The 11,619-nt window shown below is 44.2% G+C and overlaps 1 protein-coding gene across 1 annotated transcript in view; it reads left to right on the top strand.

Moving 5' to 3' along the window:
- Positions 1 to 4,702, top strand: part of DNAAF9 (dynein axonemal assembly factor 9) — a 67,288-nt gene extending 62,586 nt beyond the window's left edge. The window contains exon 37 of the mRNA XM_042812081.1: positions 609 to 4,702. Within this exon, the coding sequence (XP_042668015.1) occupies positions 609 to 721 (113 nt within the window). The 3' untranslated portion in view covers positions 722 to 4,702. The remainder of the gene's footprint in view (positions 1 to 608) is intronic.
- Positions 4,703 to 11,619: the final 6,917 nt, after the last annotated feature.

An 11,619-nucleotide genomic window follows, 5' to 3' on the forward strand; every position in this document is an offset into this window, starting at 1 on the left:
TCTGCATCTCTATTGTTGTTTTATTTGCCTTCGTTTTATCACTGAAATTTCAGTCTTACAGTGGTCTTAAATTCCCTATTGACCTCACTTTAACTGAGGTAAACATCACAAAAACATGAGTGGCTTCTGTTTGGGATTAAGAACAGATATGTCTATGTTCCTATGAGACAAGGTTACATTTTCTATCAGCAGACTTCTGGCTATGTAACACTGGCAGAAAATGAGGTAACAGTGAACTTCAGCTCCACTCTTCACTCAACCTTTACACCACCAGGATCCAGGGGTTGGGAAGGAGATGGTGTTTGTGCAGGCACTTCTGGCAGGTCTGTGTTGGGCTGATTATTGACTTTCACTTACTAAAGTAGCTGTCAACATCTGCAAACCTGCTGTAATTCTGCTGTCATGTTTTCTTTCTCATGGGAAGCTCCTTTATTCTGCATTAATGAAGAGTAGCTGTGGTTGGGTCTGACTGTGGGACTCCTGGAAAGTATTGCATTGGATTTATTTTCAGTCAGTGTCCCTAAACTGGCAGATCCTTCCAATCTGTTCTTTTGTAACAAACACCGTTGGCACAAATGTTCTTATTTTCCTTAGCTTTTCAAAATCAGTAATGGACCAATTCATGAACGATTACTTGGAAGAAGCCAACAGGGAGATAGAGAAGTACAACAGAGAACTAGAAGAGCAAGAGTATCATGATCTCTTTGAGCAGAAGACATAAGCACGTGTATTCTGTGGACTTCTAGACCACTTATTGTCAGTAACCAAAAATGCTGTTGTCCTTGCTGGTTAACTAGAAAATTAAGTGAAATATCAGTTTTCTGCACTCCTTTTGAAACTAAGATCATTCCTGTAAGGTTGGCATTTTTACTATGGTAACTGCTTAGCTGTTTGTACTGTCAGGTTTGCTTCCACTTCACCTTAATTCCAGACTGTAAAAAGCATCACCTGGAATCTCTGGCTAGTAGTGGAAATGTCTTGAAAAGAAGACAAAAAGAAAAAAAAGAAAGCTGTATTTCCTAGCAGGTCAGAATGTAAGTGTGGAATTGGTCCAAAGTGCAGAGAATCAATCTGCTTTAATCTCTTGGATGTCCCTTGAACCATGTTGCCCATGGGCACTGAAGAGCAGTGGTATACTTCAGTTATGTGGGATTGGGGGGATGTTCCCAAAGCGAGAAATGGGGGGACGTCAAAAGCTCTGAGGAGTTCTCAATCCTGCTGCTGTAAGGGTGTTCCTAAAGCGAGAAATGGGGGGACACGCAAACCTCTGCTCTGCTCCCAAGGGTGTCTTACAAAACCTTCTGCACGGTCTGAATCTGCGGTCAAAATTTTGACTATTTAAAGAAAAGATGTTTGTACATTTCAAGGTGAAAGGAGAGACAGGTGGAGATACCTCTTCCTTTCCAGTGCTGTTCTAGCAATTGATGTCGTGTTTTCTAGAATGTACAACTTGCTGTTGCTTAAACGATTCCTACTTGAGTAGTAAAGACTAAGCAGAGCAAGCAAAGGAGGAGAGCATGAAAAGCCAGGATTCTTTAGCTAAAGAATTGCTCTTCTTGTTTCCAAAGGTAAAAAAAAATAAATATCAAAAGGTGTACTTGAAGTAGGAAAGAATTTGGGAAGCTTTGCACACTGTAACACTGAACTGATGCACCCAGACATTTACAGTCACCAAAGGGTTCTGTAATGGGAACCTGGGCGATGTGTCCTTTAACTGAATTTGGTGCAACTTGAAGCGAAGCCTCACAGCTCATTGTAGGAATATCAATATGTGGTACCCTAGCAAGCTACTTGAACATCATTATTGAAGCTTATTGAATGAGCAGGTTATCATAGCATGCTGTGCATTCAGAATTTAGTCAAGTGAAGACATTCCAGGTCCTTAGAAATAGTTCTGTCTTAGGGTCAGTTATATACAATATGGTAAGAAATTGAATGATCTCTTACAGGAAATACCTATACCTAACCCAGCTTCTTTCCATGGGAGAAAAATGAGATTTATCTCTCGCCATGAAAACCTATGGCTGCACGTGGCTTATGAAATTTATTTTTTACCTTTGGAATCTGACATGGCCAAAACTTCAAGAAGCCTATCAGAACCTGAAACACTTCATTGGCGAGGTTTCAGTGTGAGTTGCTACTAGCTGGCTCCATGCCTGCTCTGTGGTGGTCCCATGGTGCAGGTGTGGAATTCCAGGTGCTGCAGACTGGGATATAGATGTTGATAAGGTTTCGTTCTAGCTTTCCTCCTAGGTTTAAGAAGTCGTCTGAACGTAAGAATTCTTTTTCTTTGCACACCATGAGGCTTTATAAACGACTTGTATCCTGTTAAGGCCGGTGAAAGCCAGCTATAGTTGTGTATCTAGGCTTTCTGGGTAACCCTATTACAGGTATAGAGCATCGTGATAAGGCTCGTGAGTTTATCTATGCATGGCTATGGGTTTAGTCTTAATATACTGTAGTGCCTGGTAGAGAAATGTAGCTAGCAGTGGATGTAGGGAGCCAGCAGGTGTTTACAGAACTAAGTGCAGTTGGCAGCACAAAGCGACGTATCAGACCAGGGTTAGGAGGGAACAGAATTCTGGAGCTAACACTGCAATAAAAGGGGCATTAGAAAGATTCGTAAGGTCGGATTCTTTGCCAGCCAACTTAGCGTAAACCCGGCGTGCTCCTTTTCAGTACCAGTTATCTAACCTGCAAAGCCATATATCTAGGATAGCGGAATGACGGCGCCACGTCAGAAGAAGCAACGGGGGCTGAATGGCTGTAAGTCAGCAACCGTGTAGGTTTAAGTGCAATTGATTGAACCATAGATGAAGATGCTGTAGCTTGCTTTGCTCTGCTGAACTCTTTTTAAGAGCCCCGATTTGTGCAGCGCTTGAACACGGGGGTTCATATGGGGCTGATGGGCCTGGAGCAATCTGTCACAAACAAAAAATGCCCCGTGAACTCAAGTGAAATGAGTGTGCAGCGTGTGCACATGGAGGTGTTCTTCAAAAACCAGCTCAGAAGAGCTCAGAACGAAGGCCTAGTATACAGATATACCGTACTGCATGCTATGTGAGGATAGCTGTGTATTAGGAAGACCTTTCACCATACTGGTACTATTTCAATGATGATATTTTGGTATTGAAATGATTCGATTACCTCAATTTATTATTATTAATTTTTTTTTTCTTTTAGCTTTTAACTGTGACTTCAAAACTGAAAAATTACTGAAACAGTGAAACTGTGACAGAGGTATCCTTGAAACAGAGCAGTGCCTTGCAGATGATGCCATTTATGCCCAAAGCCTAAAATAAATGGACATCGTGGGTTGCATTGCTTGCAACCTCTTTGGTTTTTTTTTTTAAAGAGAAAAACAGTTTTGGTGAAAGGACTTAAAATTTAACCTAGTGAAGAATATTAGCACAAATACTGTTTAAAAGGAAGCTCTTTGAGGACTCAGAGGTGTAAACGCCTGATGCTGCTGCTAGCAGTTGCTGATTATTTGGGGGTTATTTGTAACAGTCAGCAGCACTTTTCTTTCTTGTTTTGTTTTTTAGAAAAGCATAACTTTTGTACTCTGATCAGAGATGTTTATAAGCTGGAAATGTGGTTTCCTCACTCTTTTGGAGTCGGGGTAAGGATGGAGTTACTCCTAAGGATCTAGTTTTGAAAACTTTTTAGCTACTGTAAAACTAAAATAGAATACAAAAAGCACCGTTTCTAAACCACAAATGTTTGGATACAGAAAAAGTGCCATTAAACACTGTTCCATTATCTTTTACTGTATTTTAGGGAAAAAAAAAAAGAGAAACAAAAACAAACCAATATGGTAACAGTAACTTTGTGTCCAGGCATTTCTGAGATGGGAAAGAAATGCTGAGAGTCCTCAAGGGGTTTACATGCTTTGCTGACCTTCATGTTAGCAGCTCGTGGTGGTGATGTGTTGTTTGTTTTTCTTCCCCCTCACGGAGAATGAGTGTGATCAGAAGTTACTGAAGTTATAGGGAGAAAAAAATGTGACCAACTTAGGAGAGGAACGTCTGCAACTTGGGCAGTGTTTGATACGAAGCCATGCAATGTGCTGTTAGCCTGGTGTTATGCTTTGCAATTCACGAGACTGATTGCAGGGAGGACTAAAGTTGCGTGTAGAAGTTCCCTACTAAGTTGCTTTTTTTTTTTTTTATTTTAATTATTACTGTTTTTTAATTGAAATTTTTTTCAGAATTTGCACAGATTTAAGCTCTGGAATACGTTGGTATTCTTAAAAGGGAAAAATTGTAACTAGTATAGTGAATTGTGAACTGTGAGCTGTTAGAACTACATTGCTGATCTAATTTTAGATTGTTTAAAAACGTACCTCAGAAAGCTAGTGAGAAATTGCTTCGTTTTTACACGAGTCCGACGCTGATGTAACACTTCTCACTTTACAACGTGCCAAAATTCACTTTGATACTAGTTCTCAATGCTTTAATATTTGCAGCGTTAAGTTAAAAACTTGTCTTTTCAAACACTACTGTAACTTCAGTTAAACTGAATGGTGTGAGTGAAGCTTTTTTTGCCTATTGTATTTATTACACAACTTGATTCGGTAAATATGAAATGACCTTTCCATTTATTTTTGTATTGTTTTACATGTTTATACCTGCAGTTTGTGTGACTTTTACACCTGTAACTCAGATGTGATGGAAAGAACCAATAAACAGTATCCATCTGCTGTCTGGTTGGCTCCTTCAATTATGCTCGTTATTTCCTCACCTTGGATTGCTGATTGTTGAAGTTTCCTTTAAAAATGTATTACAGAATTGAATCACAGAATTGTAGGGGTTGGAAGGGACCTCCAGAGATCATCGATCATCCAACCCCCCTTTACTTTTAATTTATTACTTTTCTAAGCTGGTAAAGTTAAGAGGAATATAGAAGATGAGAAAGGTGACAAGTTCATATTCAACAAAAATCTGAACATTTAACAAAATTGTTCTGTGTTTTTATTTTTTAAGCTGCTCTTTTAGACCTTCTTACATGGACTTCTAATGATGAGTTGGAGGAGGGATGTTAACTGACTTCACGCTTGCTGTCTCATTCCTTCAACCAGCTCTGCTTTACCGTAAGTTGATAGTTGCACATACCCAAATGCAAGAGCTAAATCCTGCTCCTTGTGCTCGTAACTGATCTTGACACTGCATCCTTGGCTTCTGTTGTCTAAAATCAGGCTGCTATTAAGAGGGCTATCATAGAATCATTTGAGTTGGAAGGGATCCTTAAAGGTCATCTGGTCCAACTCCTCTGCAACGAACGGGGACAAATGAACAGTCCCACCTTGCCTGCCTTTTTCTGCACAGGCTGCACAAAATCATTTACGTTAGCTTTCCCAAGAGTGTTGTGGCCCTGTTTTTAATGGGGACATGCATTCTTAAATCAAGCCCTTGGGCTAGAACTTGGTCTAAAACCAGATATGGAGGTTAGGAGCCCTGCCTGTGGAGCTTGATGATCCTTAGGGTCCCTTCCAACCCAACCCATTCTATGATTGTGTTGTTATCTTAGTGCTGACCAAGTAGCAAGGAGGGTTTCCACCATGCCTTCGATGCTTGAGTAGGGGAATCTACAGCCTCAGCTTATGGGTTTACTGGTGTCACTTCTCAAGTGGAACTAAGAATCTGAAATCAGTTTGCGATTGATTGTTAAAGTGTAAAAATCATCATCTTATTAGGTTTATAAAAGAGGTGGTAGTCCTGGGATGCTCCATCTTATAGAATTACTTTTCCATGGGCAAAAGTTAGGGAAAACAGCTTTTTCTTATCCCAAGAGTATTTAGCTGGAAACTTTCAGAAAATGTTGGCCATAAGTAATACGCTTTGAGTTGTGATGAGCCAGCAGTGCTCATGGAGAACAACTCTGTTCCTTTTGCCATCAGTTTTCTGAATATTTACCAAAGGCCAAAGAACACCCCTTCTCTAACACCTGTTGTTAGGTGTGCCCTGCAGAGTTCCTTTTCAGTTGCATCATCCCATCTGATGGCATCTGCAGGCAGAGCCAAGCCAAAGCTTGTGTTGCCTAACGGTATGGGTGCAAGAAGCTGAGCTTTAGGAACAGGCTGCCCAAAGAGGTTGTGGGTGTCTCATTCCTGGAGGTGTTCAAGGCCAGGTTGGATGGGGCCCTGAGCAGCCTGGTCTGGTATTAAATGTGGAGTTGGTGCCCCAGCATGTGGTGGGGAGTTGGAGCTTCATGATCCTTGAGGTCCCTTCCAATCCAGGCAATTCTGTGTTTGTGTGATGTGGAATTTCTTAGCCTACGTGTCTGCAGACAAATGGTGCCGTATTGGCTTCGCAATTTGCCAGCCTAATTAAAGTAATGAATTCACAACAGGAATTGCATGAAAATGGAACACTTGTTAATTGAATAGCCCTGGGTTCGGCTCCCATTGTACGCCTCCAACAAGGTGCTTGTGTGATCCCTTCTATTGAATTCGCTTAAAATAAACCTTCTTGCTAGTTTGATGTCTTGGTAGGAAAGAAAACACCCAATGGGCAAGGCCTGGAGGATTTCAATAGCATTATTGCTTCAGGACAGACAGAAAAGAAAAGAAAAAAAAAAAAGAGCATGGAAAGTAAAATCTGAGTGACCCATTCATGGCTAGGAAATCATTAGGCACACAATGTATTGTATAGATCACTGTAAAACCACCCGACACGAGTAAAACAGGAAATTTATAATAGTTAAAATTGAGCCTTCAGTTAACCCCACCAAAAATCTTCTATTTTTCTGTGTTATCAAAGTTAGTTCAATATTTGCTTTATATACATCCTGTTCCGGACTTTGATTCCTCTATATAGCACACCTTCCTGCCTTCTAATCTCTGATTTATTACATTACCGTTTTTCTTCCGAAGCTTTTGCTTTGCTTTAACTCTTTATCTTGTCAGCCTGGGAGCTGCTTCTGCCCTGACCCAGCGTAGGGCCCAGAGGCTTTGTGCATGCTGTCTTCTGTAGCCCAGGGCTGGGCATTGCTGCCCTCCTGATGCTCCAAAACTTCACTGCAACGTGGAGAGATGGGGAGGAAGCGCCGTCCTCGAGGTCAGAGGGGATGTCAGCAGCAGACAGGGAAGGTCCCAGGGACAGGTTTGGTGCCGAAAGCTATTGAAAGATGTGTTTCCTGCATAACAATAGAGGATTTTGTTGTATTTCCCCATGGAACCTCTTGAGATAAGGGCTGAGGTTCATCCTGTACCAGCAGACACATCCCTTCTCTCTGTTGGCACGAAGAAGAGCACAAAGAGGGAATTACAAGTGATGGTGCCTGCCTTGTGCTGTCAGAGGTGACCTGCCCCTATTCAGTGTATTCTATCCTGAATGTACCATCAGGATGGCACGCATCTTCCTAATGTGCATCTGCATCAGTGATTACAGATGCTACGAGGAGGTGCCGTGGTGGGAATGGAAGACTTCTGCTTTGTTTTTTGGGAAGGAGATGAAGGAAGGCAGAAAGACAAGTCATAGAATCACAGAATGGTTTGGGTTGGAAGGACCTTGAAGATCATCTAGTTCTAAAACCCTGCTGTAGACAGGGACACCTCTCTCTAGACCAGGTTACTCAAAGCCCCATCCAGCCTGGCCTTGAACACCTCTAGGGAGGGAGCACACACCTCACTGGGCAACCTGTTCCATCCAACCCAGCCATCCTTTAATCAGCACAGAACCATAGAATGGTTGGTTGGAAAGTTAAAGATTATCTAGTTGAAGCATCTTCATGTCCTCTTATGCCTCCAACTGCTGGTCCAGCCCAGGGCAGGGATGCAAGAGAGCTGGCTCCAGCTTTCTCATGTTTAGTGATGTGTCCTTCAACCTCCTAACGGAATTGTTTTGCCTGAAGGCCACGTTGTCCCCCTTCTTGAGGACTTCTCCCTTGTGATGGTGGTTATGATGGAGCAGGGTTGATATGGAAGATGCCTTCTCTCTCTGGCTGCAAGAACAGAGAAATAATTTGAGGGGGAAATTTCCCTACAATAGGCAAGGGGAGCTGGGAGGGGACCACTGCCCTGCCTGGGTCTGTGCTGCAGATTAAAATCACTGCTGCACAGTGAATAGGATACAGCTGTTATGAAATTGACTTGGTTTGGGAAGGGTGTCCCTTCCGCTAGCGGCTGTTTGTTTGGTTAAGATAGGTGGGTGCAGATTCTAACAATAAGCTTTCCTGGGAACACAGATGGGCTCACATAGAGGTCAAAGAGAGGGATTGAGCCAGCACCAGTTTTGGGATGGGATGCTGTGGGTGATGTGGGAGAACAGGGTGGGCACAGAAGGAAGCATGGTGTCCTCTATCCTATCACCCCTGTGTGCTTCTTCTCCCAAATTAAGTGGACTTCAAGCACTGTAGGAAGGAGAAGAGAAAGAATGAGCAGAAGGATGGGAAGACCCATGAAAAGTCATCTTTCGTTCCCTGGAAATTACCTATAGATGAACCATGTAGGCTGGGGAAGGGTAGCGTGATCCCTCCAAGCCCCCGACAATGGGTCTGTGTGTCAGATTTTGGTGTCCTTGCAGGGAACCTTGAGGAGCACTGTGGTCCCACTTCCCTTCAACTTTAGCATGAAGGAGCAAACTATTGATTGATTTATTAAGCAGAGTGGAAATGTGCTCCAGATGTGAGAAGATGGTACAGATCTGGCAAAAGATGAGAGCAACATCCCTAGAGTGAAAAGGGGCAAATTGGCCATGGGGGCAGGGGGAGAGGGGGAGTGAGGCGTGACTGATTGCTAGGAGTCATCAGAGTCATGTGAGATATGAGGGGCTATTGTTTGCATGGTGTTAACTTGATATGACAGCATAACCCCATCTACCCAATCTACCCAGTGCCTTGCAATGGCATTAAATTAAAGCCAAGCCTGGATCAATGCACCCAAGCTGTGGTAAGAAGGTGAGAAAAGCCACCTGCCTTGCAGGTACCCACACTGCTGCCCAGAGAAGCGTGGGTGCACAAGGCCATGGATGGCCTGATCTGGTGGGGGGCAAACAGCCCATGGCAAGGGGTTGGAACTGAATGGTCCCTTCCAACCTAAGCCATTCTATGGAGTCTGGCAAACCCACTGGGGCTGCTTGGCTAAATTGGATGAGGAAAAGTGGTGGGATTCCTTGGTGGCAGCACTGTGGCATGCAGCATCAGCCTGGTGGGAACATCCCTTGGCTGTGCCTCTGGAGATGGATGGGATGTCCCAGAGCAGCACTGAAGGGCAGGGCTCATTTCCAGTAGGAGGAAGGAGCACCAGAAACGTTGCACACCTAGGTGGCTGATGTCTAGAAACATGGTTAGAACTATGGGTTTTCCCTCTTCAACCAGGCTTAAACTTTGAATTTCCTCCCTTGAGGATCTAGATGGCACTATTCAGCAGCCTGGGATGTGGTAGCAGAGGCAGACCCCATCAGCACCATCCAGGGTATGTTCAACTCCATCGTGAGCTCACCAGTCTGTTCGGGATCACATCTCAAGGACCTCCTGATGCAGCTGGCTCACAGACAGCACTAAGTTCACCCCTATGCTGCTTTCTTGGCAGCTGGTGAGGAGAGAAAAGTAATGATCATTTCCAATCAAAGTTTGTACGTCTGCATTAGGCAGTCTGGAGGATTCCTCTGGCAAAGCTTGCTGTAGGGAATACAGACACTAGCATGGGGCCAGGAAGGCATTTTCCCCTTGTCCTGGGCTGACCTTTGCAGTGTGAGGGAACATTTATGATTATGTGCAGCAAGTTTTGCTCAAAGCTGATAACTCTCATCCCTTTTTTTGAACTCAGTAGCACTTCTTGAGCTCCCAGTTGGCATTTCAAATGTAAGTGATGCATGCTGCATGCAGCTTGCAAAGATCTGCCCAGTCTGGGTCATGAACCTGCTTGGTCCTCTGCATGGGCTTTCCCAGGAGCTTCCCATTGCCATCCCAGCCAGCAATCCACTCTGCCGTCCTATGGGGAGGAGAAAATCAGTTTTCTTTGTGATTTTATACATTATTGCTCTTTACTTTCCTGCTCTAGAAGTGCAGTTCTCCATGCAGTGCTCTCCCTACCCACGTTATCCATCTAATCCTTGCTCCCAAAGTCCCCTGCTGTGATTTCATAGAATAGCTTTGGTTGTAAGGGACCTTAAAGATCACCTCGTTCCAACCTCCCTGCCATGGGCAGCCTTGCCAACCACTGGATTTCTGGAAGTCACCGTGTGTGGTGAAATGGAAGCTCTGTAAATCTGAAAGATGCTCTTAGATTTACCTGGGGGAGGCACTCTAGTGGCCTTGAGGCTGTCAGGCAGCCCTTAAAGCATTATGCAATATGTGGGAAAGATTTTAGCTTGCAGAAAGCCAGTCTCAACTCGTCAGCTGCAGATTAATTTTTTAACTGAACTGACTTCTGTTTTTTTTTTTTTCCTTTTGTCTCTGTAAGTTGGAGCCTTTCAATTAATTACGTATCATATGCAGCCAAATTTCCTCTTTCATTTCTAAGGGAGGAAAAGGGAGATGGTGAGCCTTGCTTGGAAATAAAAGCCAAGGGGCTGTGAGAAATGATGGTCAAGGATCAGCGCAACAGGCAGAGGGAAATGCAGCCAGGTTGTATAGCGGAGAGCTGAACCCGATGTCACCATAGATGGTGCAGCTGTAGTGTGTTGTGTCATGGGGCAGCTTCAACCTTCCCCTTGAGCAGGATATTGCCAAATAGGGCTGCAGTGAGGTTGTTGAGGGTATGTTTGCATATATTGGCACAGGCTGCCTGGGGAGTGATGGAGTCACCATCCCTGGAGGCGTTAAGGGACCTTGGAGAGGTGGCACTGGGGGACACGGTCAGTGGGCACGGTGGATGGATTGGGAATCTCAGAGGTCTTTTCCAATCTTAATGAAACCTTCTGTGAGGAGCTCTGTTCTGCTTCACGTCTGATATGAGCCACCAGAGGGTTCACGTGGGAGGAAACCATGGGAAGGTGCTTTGCAGCTCTTTGAACATGGGTCACCTGTAGCCTTTTCTGCATGGTCAGGTAGAGAGCCTGCTCAGAGCGTGGTCTCTGCTCAGAGTGGAGAAATCCCATTTTGCTGTCTCTTATTTCAGGCTACTGGCTGTGCTTGATCTGTTTGCTGCTTGTCACAGCAAAAAATGATATTTTTTGGATGGAAGGACCTGGATCTCCTCTCCAGCTGATTTCCACCAACTCAAGGAAGGAACGTGACAGAGTGCAGCCCAACAGAGCAGGACAAGGTGCCATCTTAGTGTGTCCTTCCAGGGAAAGCCAAATCCATCATCCACCCCCAAGATGTGTCTCTTTTCATGGACAGCTGTATCAGCAGAGATGCCCTTTACCACCCAGCAAACCTTCAGAACCTCCTGAGGATGCATCAGGTTTTCCAAGCAAAAAAAAAAAAAACCTTCTACTGCCAGGAATGACCCATCTGGGTCCTTTCTAACTTGGGATAGTCTATGGTTCTGCTGGATCCCGCTCTCAAGCTGACTCTGAGGATATAAGGAGGGGGAAGCCACTGTGATAAATCTGTGTGCAAGCACCTGCGAGACCTCAAGGTGTGCCTGGAGCCACGTGGAACTGCAGGTTCTTGAAATGAAGCCCTTCCTGAATTGAGCAGAGCGTAGCCAGGCCATCAGCAGAGGTTACT

This window comes from Centrocercus urophasianus, unplaced genomic scaffold, assembly GCF_019232065.1.
Source record: "Centrocercus urophasianus isolate 14NV4802_14NV808 unplaced genomic scaffold, USGS_Curo_1.0 seq_13, whole genome shotgun sequence".
NCBI lineage: Eukaryota > Metazoa > Chordata > Aves > Galliformes > Phasianidae > Centrocercus > Centrocercus urophasianus.